The sequence below is a fragment of the Uloborus diversus genome, chromosome 3 (genome assembly GCF_026930045.1).
Source record: "Uloborus diversus isolate 005 chromosome 3, Udiv.v.3.1, whole genome shotgun sequence".
Taxonomy (NCBI): Eukaryota; Metazoa; Arthropoda; class Arachnida; order Araneae; family Uloboridae; genus Uloborus; species Uloborus diversus.
In genome coordinates this window covers 196,030,339-196,057,091 of record NC_072733.1, presented here as the reverse complement: position 1 = coordinate 196,057,091, position 26,753 = coordinate 196,030,339, and the positions used below count along the sequence as shown (strand labels likewise).

At 32.8% G+C, this 26,753-nt stretch overlaps 2 protein-coding genes across 2 annotated transcripts in view; one reads left to right on the top strand and one right to left on the bottom strand.

The window, feature by feature from the left end:
- Positions 1 to 4,361, top strand: part of LOC129219367 (uracil-DNA glycosylase-like) — a 61,113-nt gene extending 56,752 nt beyond the window's left edge. Inside the window, exon 10 of the mRNA XM_054853743.1 lies at positions 1,630 to 4,361. Within this exon, the coding sequence (XP_054709718.1) occupies positions 1,630 to 1,773 (144 nt within the window). The 3' untranslated portion in view covers positions 1,774 to 4,361. The remainder of the gene's footprint in view (positions 1 to 1,629) is intronic.
- Positions 4,362 to 5,353: 992 nt separating this feature from the next.
- LOC129218496 (mitochondrial import inner membrane translocase subunit Tim10 B-like) lies at positions 5,354 to 26,636 on the bottom strand. The gene is made up of 3 exons (XM_054852782.1): positions 26,383 to 26,636; positions 19,587 to 19,682; positions 5,354 to 7,434 (listed from the first exon to the last, which is right to left on the bottom strand). Exons 1-3 carry the CDS (start codon positions 26,410 to 26,412, stop codon positions 7,288 to 7,290), a joined length of 273 nt encoding a protein of 90 aa, XP_054708757.1. The 5' UTR covers positions 26,413 to 26,636; the 3' UTR covers positions 5,354 to 7,287.
- Positions 26,637 to 26,753: the final 117 nt, after the last annotated feature.

The window sequence follows — 26,753 nt, the reverse complement described above, 5'->3', positions numbered from 1 at the left end:
TCATTAAACAAGCATTTTCAAGCAATCATGCAAATACCTCTCTTTTCTGGTGTAATATTTCTGCCAGGATTTTTGCTGACACACGTATTCCTCTCTTTTTCTGCTTTTTAAAAATTTCTAACAATTTTTGCTTTTGAAACTAACTTCAAAACTTTTAAAATTATTGAATCTTTTTTTAATACTATATTTTATTTTAATGTTATGACATGTGTGGATATGAAAAATTAATACAGTTTATACTCAAAGCATGACTTCGTTTTATATTTTTTTATCAATTAAATACGAGGGCTGTTTTTTTATCAACTTCCGATGTGGTATAAAAATAAAACTAGTGAGAGTAATTAATTAAATAAATTTATTGTCAAAAGTTAGGTACATAATTAGTTACTTTGCAACAGAATCACCATTTAAATTGAGGCATTTTTCATACCTGGGTACAAGCTTCTTAATACCTTCTTAAGCCTAATACCTTATTAGCCTAACTTGTCAGTTACGATAGTGTATAAGGCTGACCTTGAAATCTCAGGAAACTGATCGGATAGGTCCGTAAACCTCCGATTGCTTCTTACAGCTTGGTCAACTCGATCAACGAGGTCTTCGTTTGTGACCGACTTTTGTCCTTGGTCCCCTTCATCATGAATGTCACCTCGTCCATCTTTAAATTTCCTACACCAATCACGCACTGCACTGTCACTCATAAAGCTTTCACTGTATATATTCGTTCCATTCTGCGGTGAATTTCTGCTGTGGATAACCCTTCAGCTTGCAAGAAGCGAATGACACTTGGCGAGAGATTCTATCATCGTAGCCATGTTTGTGTGTTGCTAGATAAACTGGTAATGGCCTCGGACACCCGAAAACGAGTGAGGTTGTAGTGAGAGAGATGCGCAGTCGACTGCTGCACATTGCTGGCAGATGCCGCTCGCCCTGCCGTCTAGCGGCACAATCGAAAGTTGAAAAGAAAAACAGCCCTCGTACTAATTATTAATTGTATGCTAGTATTTTAAATTAGTTTCATGCACACTCTGCAAAATTGCATAAAATATGAAAATCTTGTGATCTACCAGGATCCTGAAGAAGATGCTGTACTTGGGGAAAAAAATAGAATGCATTGAAGTGCTTTATTTTGTTTATTATTTTAAAGTTGGAACCTTACTCATGTGATCTGCTCCTCTATACGTCCAAGCTTTATCGTACCGTTTTCGAGGAACTTTCGATACAGTTAGGTCTTTTATCATAGTGTAGTAAGTTGTAGAAAATTCAATTTTGTTTTCAAAAATTTTTTTATGTTACTTAATGCTTATATTAATTTGTATTTACTAAATATATGTTAATTTACTGCCTGTTATTTAATGTTTAAATTGAATGAAATCTTCATTCAATATTCATAGTATGAAAGAATGATAGTACCTTGAAAAATGTTTTTTGTCCCTGGAAAAAGAGCTTGAATTATTTTCTTCCTGAAGAGTATGAACCTTGATAATTATCTATATTTTCTGTTAAATATTTCTAAATTTAAAAAAATAAGGGTTTTTTTACTTAAAGGAGTCTATTAAGATGAAATAATAAAATTTATTAGTATAAAAGCAAACATTTCTTCACTTTAAAAGTAGACAATTTCTTTGATAGGATAAGCATCTCATCTTGACTGCTGCTCATCCATCTCCATTGTCAGCACACCGTGGATTCTTAGGATGTGGTCATTTTTCCAAAGCTAATGAGTATTTGAAGAAGCATAACAAGAAACCAATCGACTGGTCATATCTCCCTTAAAGTTATGTTTCAATGATGTATATTTTGAATACTTACATTGTCAGAAATCAGGTTCAAGACTAGTCTCATTTGGGTGCCTTATATTCATGTTATTTGAATTGTTTTGTAATTCATAAAATAAAATGCCTTTCATATTGTCCTGTTATTTCAAGTGATAGTTTCTTCAGTTCTTTACTGGGTTTATTATCAAAAATTCTAATGATCAATAATAACTTGGGAACAACTTTTAAAATACCTACATGTATTTACATACTTGCTAGCAAATTTTATTGATATCATTAAACCCACATGAGTGAACATCAACATTTCCAGCATAAATATATTATTCAATCATTTAGCCATGCAATTGAACAGTTGAGTTCATTCAAGTTATCTAATTTCAAAACTTATGTCAAAATAGTCTTGATTGCTATGAAAATATCTTAAGTTTTCTTGGAAGGTTCTTGATTTATTCTTTTCATGCAAGGCATAAAACTGATCAGTAGAAGTCAGTATTCTGCAACTTGGTCCGTCTTTTCAGAATGTAGTCAGTATTTTTTTTTTTTTTTTTCAAAATTTACTAAATAATTAAGAAAAAATTAGCATTAAATTATGGCAAAAATTTCACTATTTTGGTAAAATGCCAATATTTGAACCTAATTTGCCTACCCGGGAAATTAACATTACTTGCCAAGAATCATTTGTTTTGTACAACTGTAAAACTTATTTTGTAGCAAAGCTTCTCTTTTAGTCTAGAGCATAATTATTGCAGAAAAATTTATAAAGCATCGACTAAATCAAAATTAATAAGTGCAAAGGCTGCTTTTGACACATCATCAGAACGATCTTTAATTTTTAAAGGGATTCTTTGAATGTAACTAGAAAATTTACGAATTTTTCTGCAATAATTCTGCACTTTCTTCTTAGTTTCTTCATCGCCACAATTTTTTTTTTTTTTTTTTTTTTTAACAAAAGCTGGATCCATAGTCACTTAATCACACTGTAGTACAAGGTGGACTTACTTTTGAAGTACAGGCCTGTTCATCCTCATTGTCTTTTTAACCGACTTCAAAAAAGGAGGTTATGATTTCGACATGCGGCTTTTTATGTATGTTTTTGGATTATTCCAAAACTACTGGACCGATTCGAAAAATTCTTTTTTTTGTTTGGAAGGGTATATTTCCCAGATGGTCCCATGGTAATTTGGTCTGGATCTGACAAGGGATTCCTGAGAAATCTAAGAAAGTTTGAATTTCACACGTTGTGGATACGTAATCAGCTTACGTCACCGGTCACGTGGGTTTTTTGTGACCAGAGCATTTCTCACAGCAAAGGTTTTGCCTTTGTCTTGAACGAGAATTCTCGCGGCATATGGATGATTAATTTATGCCGCCTGCTAATTTTTACTTATACGTGTTACCAATTTTTACTATTTAGCAAAGCAGTAAATTAAATATATTTTGCTACTTTAATAGCTGAATCAACTAACTTAATATTATTTTTAACTAAAATAACTTAATTTATTCACTAAAATGTCTTTTTTTATATAATTCAGTTTTTAAACATATTTGGTGTTCAATCCAAGAGGAATTGAATTCAGAACACCTCTCCCCGATGATATAACTTATATTCTTTAATAATATGTTGTAACTGGTGTCTGATTTCTCGAGTTGGACCAGTATTCTATGGATTTACTTGTTTACAATGCTGCCAGTTCAATTTGAAATTAGGGTAATACTAATTAGCAGGCTTCAAAAAAAAAGAGGAGGGGGTTCAGAACTCAATGGATTAGTTTTCTCTTTGTACAATGTTCTATAAATACTCGAAGACACCTATACCCAGGAGCATGAACGGGGGGTGGGGTGAGAAAGAACACCTGTTTGCCTGGGCCTGAGAATGAAGGGAGCTCAATATTTTTAAAACTAGGGGTGAACTATTGGGATAAGCAATATGGAGGGGGCCCGGAAAAGTCATTTGTTAACGGCCCCAAAATTTCTGTGCACGCCCCTGCCTATACCAATTAGGATTTTTTTTTTTGGTTTGAAACCGTATACCCTGGCAGTCGAATGGTAATCAAGTTCAATTTTGATGAAATTGAGGGAACTCTTCAAATATACTCAGATTTAAAGCAATTTACTTCTTTAACTTTGTATATCATCTCACTTAGTAAACGGGGTTTTTTATGATTTTTTTTTTTTTTTTTGAATGGATAGGGGGTGGTCTAACTTTACTCTAAGGTTTCAAATCTTTGATTTACCCTTTTTGTTCTTTATAGAAAAGTTATGGGTAAAAAACAAATTTCATGTAATTTCCCTCAGAAACGATTAAATATAAAACCCATTGTTAAAAAAAAATGCCATAAAACACAAAAGTATATGTTTTCTTGACCCATAGTTAAAGAAAGTACTAGAAAACATTATTATTAAGAGTAATCATAATGAAATTTTGAATCAAGGATTCTCTGAAGCAAACATAAAATTCATTTGAGTGGAATTTTTTATCTTCATCTATAACAGGGCATTTGAAGAACCATGCAACTTTTATCATGAGTTACATGACATGTATTCTTGTGAAACGTAATTTACAATTTTACGACTTGCAATTTGCAGTTTATTTGTAGTTTGGGAAACCATAAACATTTAAATGGTTCTTACTAAATGCTGAATCCAGTCTATACTTTTCATTTCAGAAATGAGATGCATCAGTTGATACATTTCTGCTAATGCTCATTCATTGTGAAGTTTAGTTAAAAGTTTAAAGGGTTCTAACTCAGATCAAGCTATTACTTCAAGTCTTGACTCTGCTTAGAGCTATGTATATGTCTTCTTGCAAAGTTCTTTTTTCCTAAATCTATGACAGCTTTATCAAGGGTTATGTGATACGTATTGTTGTGAAATATAATTTACAATTTTAAATTCAAGCGATTTCTGTTGTATTTTTAGTGACTTGTGCATTCGCTTTCGGAAAGCAAACTTTGACAAAGTATAACTAATAATAAAGACAAAATTGTTTTGTACATAGTGCGCATTTGAAAAAGCCTTTCTTCACAGTCGTCAGAAATCTCCGAGACGCTATGGTCTATTTTTTTTTCCATCATGCTCAGTTTAGTTATTTTCAGAGTCATGTGCTCGACGTTTTCTTACTCGACATGCGCGCAAGAAAGGCCTTACCGTCATGTACCACATACTTTATCCTACGAAGTTATTTTATATTTACAGCACTAAAAAGCAAAAAATAAATTACTTTTAAAGAAAAAAACGCCTTCAAAAAACACCAAGGAATTAAAAAGCAAAAAATAACTTAGATTCAAAGACTAATTTCGTGTATAGTTAAATTGGTGTTTAATTCAGGATTCGATGGGTTGTCAGTTACGTTAGATAGTAGTTAATAGCAGGCCCCTACTTCTAAAGGTTATTAAAAATTAAGAGATCGTATATAGTTAGTTAGGTATTTAAAATAATTCATCGTATAGTAATTTAAATCAGTGTTTATTTTATAATTGGGTGTTCAGTTAAGTTGATTTTTGTACTGGAATTGTAAAATAAATTTCATTTCTAGTTTTGGGTAGGAAACAGTATGTAAGTGTAATCGGTTATTTTTTGCTTCTTAGTTCCTTGGTGTTTTTCGAAGGAGGGTTTTTTTTATTTAAAATTAATTTTTGCTGCAGAGATTGAACTTTTCTGTGTGTATGACTTTCTGAAATCCACGTGAATTGTACCGGACTTTTAACTTCTTAAATAATCAGCAAACTCGTCACTTCTCGCAACACTTGCATCGAATAAAGTTGGCATTCCATGACTGACGACAACAGTTTCACCTTTAGTCAAAAGTTTATGCAAACAAAGCAAAGTTATGACATTTTAATTTTTAAATATTGATCAGCACTAACAACAGTAGACTCTTGTAATAAATACGTTTATTCACTCGAACTGCACATTTAACACTAAAAGATGTAGGTACGTGAACGACGCCACACAGACTAGAATAGCCAATGTTATTCAAGCCCATGCGAGTAGAGGGGATTCTGTAAGTGACTGGCTTTTTTTTTTAGAGTACCCAATGTCTGGGAAATGGTTGGTCTTTGAGAAAAAATCATAAGGACTATTTTTATAGAGAATTTTGATATCTACAACTTTGGGCAGAGGTACTTTTTCGATAAAACTTGGTTTTTGAGAAAAAAAACCTAAAATTTTGACCTTTGACCCTGAATAAGTTTTTTAGCACACATGGGATAGATGGGGATTTTTGGCACTTTATTTGTAATGGTAAACCCAAGGTCTCTACAAAAAATTCGACTCTGTCTGAATTTTTGTTATTTGATCACTATTTTTATGTCTTAGTTGATCGGACTAATTAAAAACATATGAGTATGTGTGGGACAACTCAAGTGTTACTGAATCATATTCATAGAGTTCTAAGGTAAAAACCGGAAAAAGCCTAAAACATCACCTAAATTCCTTAAAAAAGCAAAAATATTAAAACCATCTTAGCAAAAGAAATTTTTGTTTGTGAACATAAATGAAACAACTAAATAACTATAAACTCATGCATTTGGGTCATTTTCACAGAAACGTGTGTCCTTGTTATAATTTACAAATATTGTACGACTCATTCATAATTTTAGAGCTTAAAGTACTTTTCAGGATAGAGTTTAAGAAGATAATTAAAAGTAAAGTTTCTATATTTTATAATAAAAATCTTTATTGTATGTCTAAATTATCCAATTTCATTCCCTCACTTGTCCCTACTGTGAGTAAAAAATAAGCAAAAATTATTTCAAAGCAAACAGTAAGTTCCTATTTTTGTGGTATTTATTTCAAAACATTGAAGGATTTATATAAAAGTTCATTTAAAATAACATTTTCGTGAAAAATTAGTGGAAGTATTTATTTTTAAGTTTGTTCCCAGTGTTAGTCATTTCTTACAACAGTCAATTTCCTTCCCAAAATTGCAACGATTTTTTTTTTTTTTTTTTTTTTGCAAAAAGTGTAGTAACTTACAGTTGGAAACCCAGAAAAATATTGCAGCATATTTGTATCTTTAAATTTTTAGAAGTTTTTACTTGGAATCTATATGAAAGCATAAAACCAAATAAGGTTTATGCATCCGTCATTCTCTCACATCTATTTTTATAGAAAAATAAAGTAAGATAATGCACACAAACTGAACAATCATAAGTTATTCCCACATTTGAGAATATTTGTATGTGACTAAACTCAAATATCAGTTAGGCATAACTACTAGAATCCAATTTTAATGAATTCGTCATTTCCTCACGCTTAAGTGAAGGTCATCAAAACACTTTTCAGGACAAATATTCTTTTCATAAAGCCCTTCCATATATCTATTTCTATAAAAAGTTTCATCTGATTCCACCAACTTTAATTTTCTGAACTGAAATAAGATCAAAGTGACTTTTCATGTGAATGATCCATTTAATAATATATGAGTTTATGATTTTTTTTAGTTTCATTTCCTCAGAATTTAAGTAAAACTTTCAGGGTATGAGTTAGGAAATCAAATTCAGAGCATGTTTCAACTACTCTTCTCCAGATTTCTCTGCTGATTTTGAATTTCTTCAGTCCTTTTGTTTACAATTTCTGGCTGTATATCTATATATGCCATCATTAAACGTTGATTAACACCTAAAGCTTTAGCAGTACACTTTTCAATGCATGATTCCTGAAAGAAATAATTAAAACAATTTTACACTTTAATCTTTTACCGAATGAAAACAAAAGAAAATTTGCAAATTATGCATAAAAATTACAAATTATGCAAAAATAATTCATTCTGAGTTGATGACAATACTCCTTTAGCTTACCTCATTTTTAATTTAGTACCTTTTAATCTACGTACAATTCAGAATCTGTAAATAGTGAAAAAAGGGAATATATGATGTAGAGAGCAGCAAAGAGAGTAAGTGACAAAAGAAAGATTTTGAGTAAAATAAAGGCATATTTTAAATCAGTGGTTGCGAACATTTAGCCACTTAGAACCATTAAATGTATTACTTCATATTTGGCAACAATTATTTTAAACGTTGCAATTTCATTTTTTACACTTCTGCACATGACATCACAAATGATGAAATGCCATTCACAGCGCAATATTCAATTTGCATCTTTACTCACGTGTACTCCCAACGATATGGTTGATAGCAAGCGTAGAGTGCAATATTTAATTTGCTTCTTGTTTATCAAAATGCGGTAGACAGATGTCCCAAAGTACATCATTTGTGATATCATAAAGAACATGCCTTATTCTCAAAATCGGACATTTTAAAAAATTAATTTAAAATTGAACGGTGGGAAAATAAAAGTTTTTTCTCGCTCCTTTTTTTTTTTTTTTTTTGCTTACTCTTTCAATTTCAGTGACAAAAAATAGTACTTTTGACTGAAGAAAACAACCCCATTATTTTATTGCTTGCTACATTATTTTTATTTCTCATTTGACAAGTTTCAATTTTTTTTTACATCTTGATACACCAAAACCGTTTAATGTGAAATTATCTTTTATAACCGTGTAATGTCGAGTCAGTGTTATGATAATCACAAATTTTGTTCTGTTTGATATTGAAACCCTGTAGTACAAGTACCGTGTTATACAAGTAACACTTGTACATGTTTGATTATGTAATAATTGATATAAAAATTTTCCATTATACGACCCTATTCTGGGAGAAGGGGGGGGGGGCAGAAATTTTTTGCCCTGGGCGCCGTCCTCTCTTGGGACAGCCCTGGTTTAAATCATATATGGGTCATTCTCCAGAATGTGTTACTTTTAAGCAAAAATATTTCTCAATATCAAAACCTTATCTTTTTTTCATTCTTAAATGAAACTGTTACTTAGAAGTATCCATAAAAAATGGCCCAGCTAAATTCCAATTATTTTAGTCACTAATTAAAAAAATAAAAATTACCTTGTTCACAGAGTTGAGCTTTAAGTCACAGAGGCAAATGTCGTGGGCGTATTTAAATGGTGGGTTTTTACGTTTCAAACCCTCCTTCGAAATTTTTTTAACCAGTTCCAAAAATTTCTTTTTATTACACTTTTTTGCTGAAAAATTATTATCACTATTTTATTTTTTATTCATTTATCTTTTTTATTTATTTATTTTTAATCTCACTTGGAAAATGAAATTATTATTGAAGAATTGTACAAGCTCGGAGCTTTATCTACAGTATTTATTTTTTACTGTAGCTATTGTAAACATCATTTCTTACAAAACAGTACAGCATTTTCCTTTAGATTTTTAATAACTGACGCAAACAAAAATACAATTGAAAGAGCCAAGCTCTATTTTTAGCGTAATTTTTAAGTGTCAAAAATATGAATTAATCGAATGCGTGTAAATGAGTGCATGCACCCATTGTTTTGAGTTGTTGACATCAAATATTTAACAGGGGTGAAGTTATGTAGTGTACACATAACATTATTTTTTCGTTTATTTAACGGACATGACATCTTTTTCCTTTGCTCACGCCAGTGCCCATAAAGCAGTAGCCCCTCATTTAAATAACGTATTGTATGAAAAACAAAAAGAATATAAAAATGAAATCAAATTTTCCTCATCGTGTAGATTAATAGATTTCACAAGAAATGTGTTTGGTAAAACTCTCCTTGAGATAAGTCTGGTTAGGGCAGGGCTAAAAATATCTTTAAAATTTTCCATGCCCTGTTGGGCATAATGTTCGTCTAAAAAATATATGCCCGAATAAAATTTTTACATGCTCAGTTTTTTTTATCATATAATAACAAAAATATTTGAATTTGTTGTATAGCATTTATCAGACAAAAACTTAATTTAACAGCTTTACATCTGAATCAAGAATTATTTCAATATAAAACATAAAAAGTTTAAATAAATAGCACATAATAAGTCGTCATTAAATTCTTCAATGCTTAGTAAAAAAATAAAAATTACATGCTGCGGGCAAGTCGGGCAAAATAATTTTCGAGCCCTGGGTTACGGTCTTAGGTAATATAAGAAAATTAATATCTACTGGCATTAGATAAATTGTAAACTAGTAATCAGCTTAGATACAGAATAGGGGGAAAGTTTCATCATATAAAAGTAATTTAATTCCACACAAATCAAATACAGTGAAGCACCATTTATGCGTTTCTTTTATACATTTTTATCATTTATACGGTTTTTATTTAGTCCCTGCAGAGTTTAATACAGATTAATGCATCCTGCTATACGTTTTTTCCATTTGTACACTTTTTTCATACAGTCCCTTCAGAAACTTATAAACCGTGCTTCACTGTATATCTAAGTGACCACTGAAACATATTGGTTGCACTTGTTCATGAGGTGTTGACTTAGTAGTAAACTGACTGCTATAGGTACTGTCAGTGAGTAAGTACCCAAAATGGACGAAGCTTGAAACAAAAAAAAAGTAACTAATCTTGAAATGTAGGTAGCAATACAAAAATTCATGATGAAGGTTTTCCAAGGTATCATTGAGAAATATATTCTTTGTTAGTAATTCATTAGTGTTACTTTAAAAAAAAAAACACCTCATCTCAAAAGGAGTTAACTGACGGCAGTTAAAGTTGTCAATGCAATGATTAAAGCGTCTCCACAATTTTTTTCCCGAGACACAAACTGGATTCATCTTGTAAAAAATGTCTTACTGTAGCTATTGATTCACTGAACTTTTAGGTTTGACTTTATTCTTTTACCTTCCGGATAGACTTGAGTGTTCGATGCAAAAGTAATTTTCATGTAATAAACATATCTGTATTTTTTAGCAATTTTCCCACCAGCCCTAACTACAACATTACGTTTACAAGAATAACTTTTACTTTTTTTGATATTCTCTCAAATTTCAATAGCTATTACTTCACTGAAAACTAATTTTTTTTCTATCAGAGGAACTAATTCACCAGTTAATAGCGTGGGGTTTTTTTTTCTGTCTTTTTTTTCAGCAGAGAGTGCTAGGAATAATACTCAGACTGCATTTTCTTTCAAAAATTTTCAGAAAAAAAATAATTTTTTAAAACTTTATTCTACTTTTTCATACATAATTTCAACTATTTTAACACCACGAAGGTTCTCTTTTATTTATCTCATCACTAAATTTAAATTAGTGGGACCCTATGCTAAAAGATGGGGGGTGGAGGGTCAACCTGGCGACATTCGTAGATTTCCATTGAGAGACATGAAAGAGGGAACATTGATGACACCAAGATCGCAACTTATGAGTATCCAGAAAATCCTTACCATTATTATTCAGGGTATGGAGGATTCAGTTTTTCTCTACCACAAGTAGTTAGGATGAAAAGATACCATTTTATTTTGTAATTTCAAAGAAGGTATGATTATATATATATATCTTTTTATATAAAAGGGCAGATTTAAATACAAATCAAAACTTTTGTTTTTGATGTAGGGGAACATATTGGAGATAGTGCCCATAAAAGTATTAGGTTTGGGATTAAATTTAATATGCACATAGTAGAGAATTTCAGGTTTGTGCCCAATTTCAGAAATACTGATTCCGTGGCACTGAGGCAGAGTTTGAAAGCAGTTTTTTCTTCAGGATTGGACAATAGCGATGTGAATCTTCAGTGGGCAGAGTTTAAGGAATATCTAGCGAAAACGGTTGGGGACCATGTTCCCTTTAGGAGAAAGGGTGTCAACACTAAAATTTGGCCGATGTGGTTCTCCAGGGAAACTAAAGATGCTCTAAATTACAAGCAAGCCGCTTTTCATAGGTTTAAAGAAACTGGTCACAGTGCAGATAGGCTCCAATATCATAAGGCAAGGCATAAATTTAAGTATTTGGTACGGATTCAGAAAAGAGAGTTGGAGCAAAGACTGGCAGATAACATAAACAGGAATCCCAAGAGGTTTTTTGCATACGTTAATTCGGGGAAAGTTCGAAATAGTCATATTGGGCCACTGGTTGATGAGCACGGAATTTTAATTCAGGACGATAGTGATATTGCTAATATTCTTAATAACTTTTTTTCGAGTGTTTTTAACAATAACTGTATCTCAACAGTTGACATCAACAAGACACAAGCTATAGTACATCTTGAGGACTTTGTATTTTCCAGGGATGACGTTTTACTTCACTTGAAAAAAATTAAAGAGACTAAGGCTCCGGGAACAGATAATATTTATTCAAAAATTTTAGTTGAATGTGCAGAGGAATTAGCAGATGTAATTGCAAATATTTTCAATGCGTCTTATAACTTGGGGACAGTGCCAGAGGACTGGAAGCTGGCTAACATTACACCACTCTTCAAGAAAGGGTCTAAAGGGAGTGCAGGTAATTATAGACCTGTGAGGCTAACTTCGGTGGTTTGCAAAATTTTTGAAACATGGATAAAAATTAAGATAGTAAATTTTTTAGAGACTAATAATCTAGTCTAGATCCTATATGGTTTCAGGAAAGGTAAAAATCTTGTGCAACTAATTTATTACATTTCTATGACAAAGTTACCATGGCTTTGGACAATAAGAAGCCTGTAAATGTTGTCTACATTGATTTTCAAAAAGCTTTCGATAAGGTACCACATGCTGCTCTACTTAGCAAATCAACTGATATAGGAATAGGAGGGAAAACTTTCATTTGGGTAAAAAACTGGCTGAATGGAAGGAAACAAAGGGTAGTTATAAGGGGAAATTATTCTAATTGGAGTGAGGTTTTAAGCAGGGTTCCTCAAGGATCAGTGTTAGGGCCTGTTTTGTTCACTGTTTTTATGAACAATATTTATAAAAATATTTCTGGGAACATGAATTGTTTTGCTGATGATGTCAAAGTTATGGGGAGTGTAGAAAATGAAGAACAAGCAAATCAGCTGCAAGAGGATCTAGATCATATTACGGAGTGGGCTGATAAATGGGGTATGGATGTTAATGTTGGGAAATGTCAAGTGCTACATTTAGGACATGGAAATAAGTGTACAAGTTATTATTTGCAAGGTTCAGTCATTAGTCAGGCAGAAAAAGTTACTGATCTGGGCGTCTTAATAAGTCAGGATTTAAAGTTCATCCAACAGTGTAGCATAGCTAGTAACAAAGCCAATAAGATGCTTGGGTTTATCGATAGATCTATTTCAAACAAATCTAAAGAAGTTCTTCTGTCCTTATATAAAAGTTTGGTAAGACCTCATTTGGAGTATGCTGTTCAGTGTTGGTCTCCTTATCTTAAGAAAGATATTAATGTATTGGAAAGGGTTCAAAGGCGGCGTTAAGGCTAATAAGTGGACTTTCTCATTTAGACTATGATTCCAGGCTTAGAAGGCTAAAAATGTAGTCTTGAGCAAAGAAGAGACCGAGGGGACATGATTCAGTTGTTTAAATTTATTAATATGAAAGATGTTACGGGGTTGAAGTTTAGCACTGAAAACAGGACAAAGGGTCATTGTTTTAAGCTATTTAAATCTCAGGCTAACACGGAGAGTAGGAAAAATTATTATTATAGCAGGGTAGTGGAACCTTGGAACAGCTTACCGGAAGAGGTGGTAATTAGCAAAGGAGTAGATAGTTTTAAGAGGGCCATTGATCTTCACTGGGGATTGTAAATTGACTAGGACCAGTCTAGCTGGGCCCAGAGCCTGTTGCTGGTCGTCACTTTTGTATTTGTACGGGGTTTTTTTCTTTGTAAGTGCTACTGCTAAAAAAAAAAAGTAAGTAAAAAATAAAGTACCAAAAAGATATTAAAATAAAAATCATTATCAAAATTGTTAGCCAGTTTAAATGGATAGATTCTTGATGAAATTAAAAAATATTATCAAATGAATTATTCCTTAAAGTTTTTGCTGTACAATTAGGGATTGCAATACCGGTATTCCGTATTTTTAAAATGTGATACCGGAATACTGATATTTGGAATTTCTCAATAAATGATAAAAAATATATTGTTTATGTGCGTTATTTCATAGTTTTGTGCAAAAAGTTCATCATTTAAAAAACTTTATGGTAAACAAATATGAAATAAAGGAACAAAGGTTATAATAAGAAATCAATGAAAATAAGAAAAATAATGCATATATTGAAGTGTCACTAAGCCTGGAACTCGTTTTAGGGTAGCAATTTTCTGCAGTTGAAAATACTCTTTCTGAATTCCTGCTGGTCGGTGGTACTGTTAATAATACGCATGTTTCTTTTCTATAGTGTGCAGCAAATTTTTTTTTTTGTCAACATGCCCAGTAGTAATTTCTCTTTGAGAGACAATTCTTTTTGAATATTAACATCATTTTCAACAATTTTTTCTTGATCAGGATAGGCTTGTGTTTGTATCTTATAAACTCTGGTTTTAAATTTATGATGAGCTTAACTAAACTTGACCTTTTTGTTAGTTTCTATTTACCCTTTTCATTTTCTTTGCAAAATTCTTTACAATTGTGTAAATACCTGAAAATATGTTCCAGTTGATTATGCCTTTCCTTTATGTAAATTTTTAAGGTTCTATATAATTGATAAGTGTTATCTCACCAAATATACAGTAAAATAGTGAGAGAGAACAGCACTCCAATACCTGCGACATTTGTTACGGGGAAAAAGAAAGGTTTTCTCAAAATTCAGTATAGTTGAGTAAAATGTAAAAAATTTATGTCATAAAATATAGTTGCTACTGATGGTTGAAGCATGTAATTCATGGCACAAATACATTTGAAGGGCTACAGGGCAGAACGATCAAAGTCCATTTTTCTAAAAGAACTCTGGTTAACCTATGGGAACACGTAGATTATTACAGACAGTATTCAAGAGAAATATTATTCAGGCAAGAATCATCATAGTGAGTGAGTTTTAACAGGAAGAATGAGGCTAACTTGGAAACAATTTGAGATTTCAAGCTCAAAAACGTAATGAGGGAAATTTCAGCATGGTGGACTATGATCATTCTTCCCAGTGGCCCTTCATTTGTAATTACACTTGAAATTAACTTTTACAAAAAGGCTAATGAGTAATCAAGGATATTTAAAAAATAAAAACATGGTGCACATAAAGGCATGAAAAATCTTCATTCATTAAGATTCTTTTTTTTTTTTTTTTTTTTTTTTTTTTGTGCTTAAGTATCATCAACAGATTGATTTTGATAATGTTTCATTTGAAAAAGGTATGCACTTTTAAAATAACAATATATATCTAATATGCTAAATTTATTATTTTCAGTTAATGCCAAAAATACAGGTATTTTACCTCAGCAAATACTGGTATTATGAAATTGTAAAGTAACTCAAAATATCGGTATACCGGTATTGCAATCACTATGTACAATGCATATGACAGCAATATTACTTTTTGAAGAATATGCCCATAGATATAGAAGAGTTGCCATTTATTAGTGTCTTGAAATGAAATTGGACAGCAGCCAGGGTTGTATGAGTTTCAGCCAGTGGTGGATTTAACCATGGATAAAACTGGTTAAAACCAGCTTGATAAAATCAGTTTTGTCCATTAGAGGCGGATATAGGAAAGAATAAAGTTTAAAACGAAAACTAAATGAGTACATATTCAGTAACTTACCTCCCTATAGCCAGGACTAAGGCAGAAATACATGAAATACACTGCCATTTCAGTCAATTCCAGCTGAGGACTGTAGTTTTGTGCTTAATAGCACTCATCAGCCCGGCATAGGAGTGACTGAGCTGGAGGTGGAAAACCATTTTAAGGACATTTTAAGGAAAACCATTTTAATAATTCAGTCAATTGCAGTCCTCGACTGGAATTGACTGAGCTGGCGGTGTATTTCATGTAAATGAGTACATACTTAAAAGTAATTTGAAATAGCAATCCCATAATCAGTCACTATTCATTTTTTAAGTAAACAGTTAATTTTACTCTATGCAAGTAATAAATTACTGTGTGTTCCAAAAAGGTGATCACAACACAGCAGAAATATGTGATAACGTTTTTAAAGTATGTGTCAAATAGGGTAAATTAGCACATATACTCTTGTTTCATAGTCTCATGCACGCAAAATGAATTTCAAGTTTGTTTTAAGAACATTTCTTATTTTTTAATAAATTGAACACGTTACAATTTTAGTGAAAAATAGCTATTAGTTTATTTATATTGCAGGCTGTTTTATATTCCTAATAAACTAGTATCCTTTGTCTTTCAGGAACAATTTTTAATATTATTAGTTAATTACATTAAAAAAGTTGAATTAGAATCACTAAATCAGTTTTAAAAATTACTTCAATTTTGATGTATAAACATCCTATTTCCTTTATTTATGCATTAAAAGGTGTCACATTATGCATATAAATTATACATACACACATATTTGTGTTCTTTTATGCAATACAGTTACGGCCAGCTCTTTGGTAGTAAAATCCAGCTTTGGCCGGCATAGCTAAAATCAGTTTTGTTTAGCCAAAACTACAACCCTGACAGCAGCACTTGTGACTGTTTACACTCTTGCAGGTAAAATATATTTTCAGAACTAGAACGAATTCTTCATGACGAATTCATCTAACCAGGAAACTTTACAAATTTTATAATAATGCAAAAAAGATCAACTCGGTAGTAATCAAAAGAGCATACAGTTGAATCCCAACATGAGCGAGGGTTGCGTTCCAAGACCCCTCCTTCAAGTCAAAATTTTGCGTTGTAGAACAACGTATGATTAGAATTTTTTTACAAGCATATACAATTGGTGCCGTGGTAGCCCGATCAATGTCCTCCAAGTGAAACGATACCTCTGGGGTTGCTAGCACCAGGTAGCTATTAGCTCCTGGACTAGTTCTAAATTCTCATTAACTGTTCGATCTGGTGATGGTACTGCCATCTATCGGTATATAAAATAATGGAGGCAAGGCACTTAGTATGCAGTCCTCGACATAAATACAGTTGTAGTCAGTTGTAAATTTGAATAGGAATATACAATTATTTCAGACATGTATGAAAACTCCTCATGTTTCAGACCATTTCTTAACTATATATTACTATACCTTATATAAAGAACCGACTTTTTACTGTATTTTAGAAAAAGCGTTACTATTAAACATAAATTACTATTATGAAGCCCAAAATCAATGACCAATGAGATACACAAATTAAAACAGTAGGGTACTTACATTAAGTACATTACTGCATTATAATTGCACTGAACAGTAGATATGGTAAACTTAGTTATAATTTTTAAAATGATGAAAATGATGGTTTATGCAGTGTGGAAACACCCCTATTTCTGGCCTGTTTAACCACAATGAAAGAGCAGCTTCTATTTTCGTGATGTTTGTATTTTGCTCAGACACTACTCTGCGAGCTTCAGTATTGAAACTGAACTTCTACAAATTTCCTTTTCTTGGAATTTTAATTGTTCGCATCGAAGATTAACTCATACCTAATTGTTGTGCAACCTTCGAAGCACTTGATAACTGTTCAAGCATATCGAGAATCTTCAACTTTTCTTGCATTGTCAGAAAAAAACAATTTCCAAAAAAACAACTTTCCAATTTCGCCAACTTTAGATAAAAGAGCTCGTTTGGGAGCCATTCTATTTTATCTACGTTTGTATGCAGAATGAAAAAAAAAAGTTAAAATGGAAACGGTTATTTGTATAAACTAAAATAAAGCGCTGTTTAAACTAATTAAATGTACTAAAGGGATAAAAGTCCATTCACGAAACCAATATTTAGTGCCAACGAAGCCCATTCTAACGCTTCACCGCTTCTTCCCCAAAATAAATTCATTTTGCAGGAGAGCAATTTGCATCAGCTATAAAAAAAATCATTATTCATGAAAAACTCACGTTATAGCCACTTCCTGTAAGTCGGATCATGTTGTAGCGGGATCCGACTGTATTGAGACATTTTTTAAGCATAAATTTTTTGCCCTTGTGCCCCCATTATATGGAATACACCAAGGGACTCACCATCTGCATGTGGCAAGACATCCGTCTACAAAGCATGTGAAAAGTGCTTCTCCAGTTCTTCCATTACTAACCGAAACTTGCTAAATTTGGCGACTTTTCTTAAAATTTTAGCATGCTTCACGACTTTGTACTTTGATAACGAGATCACGAGGGTGAATAATTTATGGGACCAAAAACATGTTTTACTAGGCTCTTTTTATTGCTCTTTTAGGTTTTTTCATTTTTACACTACTATATGGTTTCCTGGTGAGTACTCCTTAAAATGAATGGTTATCTAAACCAAGTATGAATAAAATATCCTCCCTGAAAAACACAAAATCCTCAAGATGTATAATAGCTTGTGTCTCGGTTATGTCAACTGATGAGATACAGTTCTCAATTTGACAATTTCGATCTTTCCCAGAATTAGCAAAAGCAAAAAACCTCGTAGGATTCCTGTCAATGTTATACTGTCGAGGGTAGGTAAAGGGCAGTAACTGCAAATTTAATTTTTTTACATTTTTGTCATCTATTGTATGTTAGCTTTATTGTACAAGCTTGCTTATTTGGTGCCACTGAAAAAAAAGCACGAAAAAAGCGTATAATTCCAACCATTCCCTATTGTTAGTATTGAATCCAACACGCATTTCTTCAAATATATCGAAAACTCATCTCTACAGATACTGCCATTTATTTGCCCACGGCAGTATATATGCTAGCCTTTGCTCTAATTAATTTTTCTGAATCCGTACCAAATACTTAAAATTACACATTGCCATATTGTCCATTTTCATATAAGAAAAAGGTACTCCTTTAAAACAAGTTGGTAAAATTCACCATAAAATATAAAATAAAGACTTTCAAATTTCCATGTAAAAAGGGTTTTCATAATTAAATTTCCCCAGCTCAAAAGGCCACACAGGGTGTTGCATGAGTTATAATGGCTCTAAATACCAGGCTTCACCAAAAGTATTTGTCATCCTTAAAATTGCACAAATTTAACCTCCATCATGATACAACATTGATGTTGTGTGATGCCCTCCCCATATTCACTCTAGCATCAAACCAGTATTAGGTGAAACTTTCACCAACAAATAGTTGGTCAATCAAGGTTTTATCACATCTGACTCTCTTTACCCGCTTATTTTTAGCCCTTGCTCTTTTTAGCTAAATTAATTCTTAAAGAATCAGGTCAATAGAGAAAACACAAAATATTATCACATGTGAATCAGCAAGTTCAAGTAAATTTTTGCTGCATGACATAGTGTATTTCAAATGGAAACTGTTGTATAAAAGTGTAGGACCATGGGAACAGAAATTATGAAGAAAGTTTAATTCTAACAGCCCTGTAATTGAAAGACATCTAAATTAAAGTAAAAACAATAAATTAAGAGAACAAAAATATACCATATTTTCCTGTATATAAGCTGCTGATTATCTGTTAAAGCATAAAGTTAATGAGGTGCAGACTACGGAGGATAATCTGTGTTTTCCTTTTTTCTCTCAACAGCAACGCACTGAATCTCAATGTTTACAGTAGGATTCACCAAGAGATCTTTACTGCTGCCTGTATGTTGTTGATTTTACATAGCATCTGTGTCTTTCGCTGCCTATAGGTTTTTTTTTTTTTTTTAATTTTCCTCTTAAGCAATTCAGGCTAAAATAAACAACATGCAGTTATGGACAAAGCCTTCATTTGCATAAGATTAGATTGTTTGCTCCTTTGTCTTTAAGTAATTAGGGTAATACAATCATGACTTCAAAAAGGAATCATTACTCTTTAGATTAATTTTGATTGTACATCAAAAGTTATTACTTCTTCCAATTTTTAATTTAGTTGCTAAAATTTTACATTAAATCAAAACTTCCATTTTTTTTTACATTGGATTATCTGCAAATTATACAAAGACGTAAATTATACGCAGGAAAATATGGTAGTTGAATTCTTCAACATCTGTGCTGCTTTTATCAGAAAGGTTTAAAATTATAAAAATAAAAACACCTCACCTCAAAAGCAGTTAATTGACGGCAGTTAAAGTTGTCAATGCAATGATTAAAGCAAGTCTCCGCCATTTTATTATATATAGACAAAAAATCTTTCATCTGTAAAAAAAAAAATCATTACTCATCAACTGATTCCAAAAAATTTGATTTTTTTTACAATAATATATTGACATATAAAACTGAAAATAAATACATTTGAGATAATAGGAACAAGATATAATTGCGATAATAATAGTACACAATGCTTTAAAACTGATATCATTTCATGTTTCATAACAAGGATATGAAAAGGTGTGATAATTTATATTTGTTAAACATTTTAAAATAACTTTAAATCTCATGGCATACTCTAACTATATTTGAGGCAATGAGAAGCAAAGGGATGTAAATGGACATTTTCAAGTTTTGAGTAAAATATGTGTTCCCATCCAAGGTAAGCTTTTATATCTATTTTTTTTTTTTCTAAATCATGCTTGATAGCAGCACCTACCAGGGCTACTAATACCTACTATCTCTTGCCTAAAAACTGAAGGGAGGTTCACAGGGCTGATCCTAGCAAGTGTGCAATGTCCACACAGCGTGTACAATGCACACTGGCAGCCACAAGCCGCATCATATAATTCTTTTAACCAAGCAAAGTTCCTAAAGAATTTCTCACAAGATAACTTATAATAAGTCGAATAAATATGCTGAATTTTAAATGTTCAATTATCAAAGTAAGTGCCGATTTTCCAACAGCATAGCATATTAAGAAAAATGGAATGTTATAGCACATTGTGTTGGTCCATTATCCATTAATATCAACTCTTTACACACATGCTTCATTTGGTTGCAAAATATGTGACAGAACCGGTAATCAGGCATGGATACAGGGGAAGGGCAATGACGTAAATCCCCCCCTCTCAAGCATAAGCATGAAAGGGGGCCTTCTAACGGCTACTAATACTTACCCCCAGCACCCCCCCCCCCCCAAGCTTTTATTGACCCTAAACAATGAAGACATATTTTATATTTAAAAAAAACTATACTGTTAAGATAGTTTCGTAAGCATTTCAAATAACAAATTCTGTGTTCAACAGTCGTGGAGACTGGACAAACAATGGAAAATTACGATTCCCCTGAGAATCAAACGTATATGATCAATGAACTAAAATTTTTAATTTTTCTCCTTTAAAGGAATTTTTTCTAATTAAAATCACGAATGAACTCCCCGGTTTCAGATCAGGTAGGAGGACAGGGCCCATGCCCCGGGTTACAAATTTAAGTGTGACCTCCTTGACGAGACTAAAGAAGGCTCCAAACTGCGTTTTTAGGACTTTAATTTTGGAACATTTCGCTGGTTGAACCACCGATCATAAGGATCCTATTAAGACTTTTATTCACCTTTTCTACCTTAATTTAAACAAACATAGCCTAAAAATGATGGCTCCAAAATCCAAGATGTCTTTTCGGGGGACAGCCCTTCCTAACGTCATCAAAAATTGCTCAACGGCATTTTTCGAATTTCTCTTTTGAAATTTTTGCCGTAGAGGGCCCTGAAATCCATTCCCTAACATTACAACCAATGATTGTCTGAATTAGCGTCTCTAGAGAGGCCTCTAATCCCCCCTCCCTCAACGTATTCAAAAACAAACTAAAATTACGATTTTCAATCATCAGTTTCGAAGAACTTTCAGGGAAATGCCCCGGATTCCCCTTTTCTCCAACGTTATCACTATAGCTCAAAATTTCGTTTTTTAGACGGTTCCTTTGAGCTTTTCAAACCCTTCCTGCTTAAACTAGCCTGAAATTGACTTCAGTTTCAAAAAACAATTCGTGAGGGCACACTGAACCCCCGTCCGCTCGATCCCATCCTTATCAAACAATACCTAAAATACGATTTTGGGACTTCAATTTCTAAAAAATTCCGGATGGCTTACGTAAATTTTCACGACGCTAGGGAATCCGGCATCTCCCATCAATCGCCTAGGTGTGGAGAAAAATCTTTAGTTGTATTTTTCAGATATTAATATCGAAAAATATTCAGAAAGATCCGCTGAAGTTTCCCAGTTTCCTTAACATCACCAAAGATAGTACAAAATTGCACTTCTAGAAATATCTGCTTGGAAGCACCAAAACCCTTCCTTCATTAAAATAGCCTAAAATGGATTTTAGTTACGAAAAATATTTCAGTTCGGAATATTTTCCCGTTTCCCCTATTGTGTCCAAATATAGCCAAGAGTGTGTTTTTGAAACAATATAGTGCAGATAAATTACCGGAGGAAAGATGCCAGACCCCCTACCATCCAAAGACAGCCTAAATTTGGGTTTTACTTCAATTTCAAAAACTTTTGATAGAAGACGACCGAATCTCTCTCCCTCCAGCAACGTCAGCAAAGATAACCCAAAATTGCATAAACTTCTGTTTCAGAAAATTTTCAGGAAGCCAATCTTTCCTAAGCTAAGGTCACAAAAAATAGCTGCAAATTGACATTAATTTCGAAAGAATTTTAGGAAATAACTCCAAAATCACTTTTCCCTCAAGTCTTGAAAAATTTCCTAAAATTGCGATTTTTGACTTCAATATTGAAAATTTCTCTATTTACCTTGAATGTTCCCGACTCTTTTGTCCTTGCAACCTAACACAACCAAAGATTAAGTACAGCTATTTTTCATGTGCCAATGGTGAATATTTCCGGGGGCGATCCCTCCACCCCTCCCCCCAATCCCAATTCTCCTTCCTCCGTCCTTCCTCTAATGTCACCAAAGACAGACTATAAAATGCGTTTTTACAACTAGTAAATTTTAGTATCTATTACTTTCTTCTAAGATATAAATTGTACCTAAGAAGTTTCTTACTATACAACTTTTATTCCTTTTTACATAAATTATCCTTCTTCTGTTTTTTTTTTTTTTAATCAGAACTCGATACAGAAATTTGAAGAAAGATTTATATGGACGTTAAGTATAGTCAAAACATGCAAATTGCTCTTCGGGGCGACACATTAGGTCTTTGCATGCGGGCGGCCGACACCCTAGGATCGACCTTAAAAGGTTCACCTGCCATTTGTACTGGTTATCTCCAAATTTTTATTTTGGCACTTACATCCTTTTGCTTCTTACTGCCTCATATGAATATTTAAAGTTAAAATATGAACCTATACAATTAAAATAGAAACCAGTGAGTTGGTCAGAATAAATGAATGAATATGAAATACAGTGCAAACAAACTGGAATTATAAAGTGTACAAGCATTGAAAAGCATTTTGTTTGGCAAAATTACAGAGCTTACTCATTTTACAATAAAAGACACTAAAAAGGTTTAAGGAAAACTTGCAAGATCCACCATACTAAAGACAAATGTCCCCTAGGCGACTGGGAGGCATAAAGCAGAATAAAATTTATGAAAAAAATTAAGAGTTTTTTTTTTCCTTTAGTCAAGTCCCAAACAACACTTGTTTTCTGGTTGTGAAGAAATAGAGCATTGCTGTAAAAAATATAGTAAACATTTTGGGTGCTAGTGATTGCGGAGAATTCAACTTGCATTGCATAAAAATCTTAAACCTGTAACAGGGGGGGTGAAAAAGTAGGACAGAGCATGAGGTCCCAGAGACCGTAGTATTTTCCAATTTTTTTCAAAATTGTGTAATAATTAAGATGTATTCCTGTTATTTCTCATAGATGTTCTTTGAAATTTTATTTGCAGGAAAAAGATACTTTGATTTTTTTAGTTGAAATATACCTTTTCCGAGGAAAGTTTACTAGAGCCTTAAAATTTTTTCTCGTAATAAATAGGAATATATTATATTTACTAAGGATTTAATTTTAGTTATTTAATATATACAGACAATTTTAATACCACAAAAGGGATTATATAACATTACGGGAAAATTTTGGCAACCCCTTAAGTATTAGTATAATATGTCGTATTTCCAGGAATAATTCAACCCTCATTACCCCCTAGAACATTCATTGCATAATTTTCAGGAACATTTCAAACAATTCTCACTCTTATCTAGAATATTTTGTATCTCTTCCATATAATGGGGATCAGATAAATAAATCCATCTCTGTGATCCTAACATAAGAGCTATGTAAATAACAGCCGACATTTGTAATACTCAAGGAGAGGTTTGGTTACACAGACCACTCCTCCAGAATACAATGAAATTTAAACCAGATCTATTTGCCAAAAGATACCGATAAGCAAGGGGGTGTTCAAGGTCACAAAATAAAAAGCTATTGGAAAAACCATTCAATCAGACTAAATATGAAATAGGGGTGGTGGAATTCATTTTTGAGAGTTCTGTTAGATCACGCGTCCCGTTACAGATTAAGTACGATGAATAGATTAATTATGTCTATGCAGACTTAGATAAAATGAAAAGTTTACTGCGAACACAAATTCCAACTGGAAAATTTTCTGCAAATAATTATTTTGCCTAACTCACCCTTGAATAAAGAATTAAATTTATATTCAAATATGAAAGAGACAAAAAAAAGTACTTTAAATAATTTAATTCTTTTTATTTTTTTTTATTTTTTTTTTTGCAATAACACATAGGTAGTGCTTATTTTTCACCAACTGAAGAAAACTTCCAAAACCATTATTTTTTTCACACATGTGCTTGAAAAGGCTTTTGGAGAAAGGCTTTAATAGAAATAAACTGGGATTATTTTTTAAATTCTCTTTAAAAAAATTTCTTTTTTTTTTAAATTAACGTTAGCAGGTGAAAAAGATTTTTGCAGAGCCAAAATTTTTCTGCGAGAACGCTGTTCGCGAGTTCGTCTATATTATGCAAGACTGTTTATGCAATGAAATCAATAACAGAATAATAAAAAAACTATAATTCAAAGAAGGGACTAATTACTTAATGAGTTTACTATAATCATAGCTTGTTGTAACCACTAACAGATCCAAGGGAGAGGCTAGGGTGCTTCAGCCCCTCCTAATATCAAATCATCTTACATTAGGCAAAATGACATTTTCACACTAGTATTTTCGCATTCATGAGATAATAGTTATTTTCAGTTTCTGTATAAATTTCGAAACATAGAAAACAGCGTCTCCTTTTACGTACAGTTTGATAAAAATCCTTTGATCCAGAGTTTGATTTTGCTCAATTCAGTTAGAGGTTAGATCATTGAATAGGGTCAGTGACAAACCACTTTTCTCCATAACACCCCACCTCTTAGCTTTTAGCCTTAGGTTTCACCGTCCATGGGGTTCTCAAAGCGGGCCCACCACATGGCTGGATATCGAGGTCAATGGTAGTTTGGCGACTACGGATATCTTGGCACTTGTTGCGCCAAGGAAGGTCCCCGTGCTGGGTGTTATCCCAGCTGGGAGTTTACCCCTTAATATGTGAACCAGCACACTTTTCTCCACCCACACCCCACCACTTAGCTGCAAGCCTTAGCTTTCACCATTCGGGGGGGGGGGGGCGTAGTGGGCCCCCCGCACAGCTGGGTGCAATGTGAACCTAGCACACTAGTGCAGATATTGGTAACAGCATTTTTACCAGAGACATATAGGCAACCTAAGGCTTGCAGTTAAGTGGTGGGGTGTGTGCAGAGAAAAGAGATCCATAGGCGTCAGTAAAGAAAGAGGCAAAAAGGGCCTTGATCTTACACTCCCCATGATTATTGACGAGCTTATTTTTGCTATGCATTTTTATAACTGTTTACATCATTAGAAAACTCGAAAAATATCATAAAATACTTTTTTCCCTTCTTAAAATTTCACTAAGGAAAGCTCTTAAAACTTTAAATTGAGCAATTCTTACCTCCCCCCCCCCCTTTTACTGAACAAAACTTTATGATAGAAAAGTAGAGAATGGGATGATTTAGACACAAAATCTCTCAGTAATATTTTGTCCAGGGTAATATTTCTTCCCTCTAGTCCACTAAATCATAGCATTCGCATTGCAGTCGACAGCAAGGGGGGAGCATCTTGTCAGTTTGGTCGGCGAGCCTCCTCCCTCCATAAAAATAATAAAACATCTACTTCAAGCGAAGACCCCCCCCCCCCCCCCAGTTAAGACCTGACCTCTCCTTCAGTTACAATTTTCAGCAGTACACATGGCTTTTATGTTAGGTCCAGAGATGGATTCCTTTATCTGATCCTTGTTACACAGAAGAGATACAAAGTATTCTAGATGAAGTTGGTAGATGTTTGCAATGTTTGAAAAACTTAAGCAATGAATGTCCTAGGTAAGATAAGGATTGTAATTATAACTGCAAATATAATGTGATATACTAATAGTTAAGGTTCTGTCAAAATTTCCCCATAATATGCTAGATTCAATTTTTCTACTATTGAAATGTTCTGTACACATTAAATAACTGAGATAAAAATTTTAATAAATAATAGGTTGTTTTAATCAGGAGTAGTTCATCACGTGTTTTTTCTCTAAAAATCTTGAGGATCTAGCAAAATTCTCTCTGAAAAAGTGAATTTCAATTTAAATTTCCCACGCAAATAAAAGTTCAAGAAACACCTAAAGAAATTTCACGATTTTTAAAAAAATTAGTAAGTAGCGAAGCTGCTAGACTTCACGTCCCTGTTTTGTCCTACTTTTTCACCCACCTTGCTATGGGATAACCAACTTCAGTTCAAGGCATTTTTTAGATGCATAAATAGGAGAAATAAGTCTGACATTTCATAAGTTTTCAAAATACCATCAAAAAAGTAAACGTTTGTACCAATTTGGAAAATATAGTTTAAAATCAGAACATTTAGTCTGTTAAAAGAGTAAAGAGTTATTTTCAGTTACAATGTAACAAATTGGAGCTTGCTTGAGAAGAAAATGCAACATACTTTGCTTATGGCATATTCGTCATTATCCATTTCTGCCCGATTTTACTGGTTCGTCTTTAAATATTTAGAAGTAAGCAAACATATACCTATTCGTTCAATTAAACCTTTCAAACATCACATGTATAATACACAATATCTTTTACAATATGCTTAGAACAGCCGAAATCTTGGGAAAAATACACATTGCAGACACAATAAAAAACGATTGAGTAAAAATAATTAAAATTTACGCCGTCTGCTCAGCGCATGGCGGAATTTTGTTTTGGATTAGTATTGTTGCCAAATAAAAAGCATCACTAGAAGACATTCAGTTAAAAAGAAAATATATGAAGATTGGGACTGCGTTTGGAAAGGACAACCGGTTAAACCAG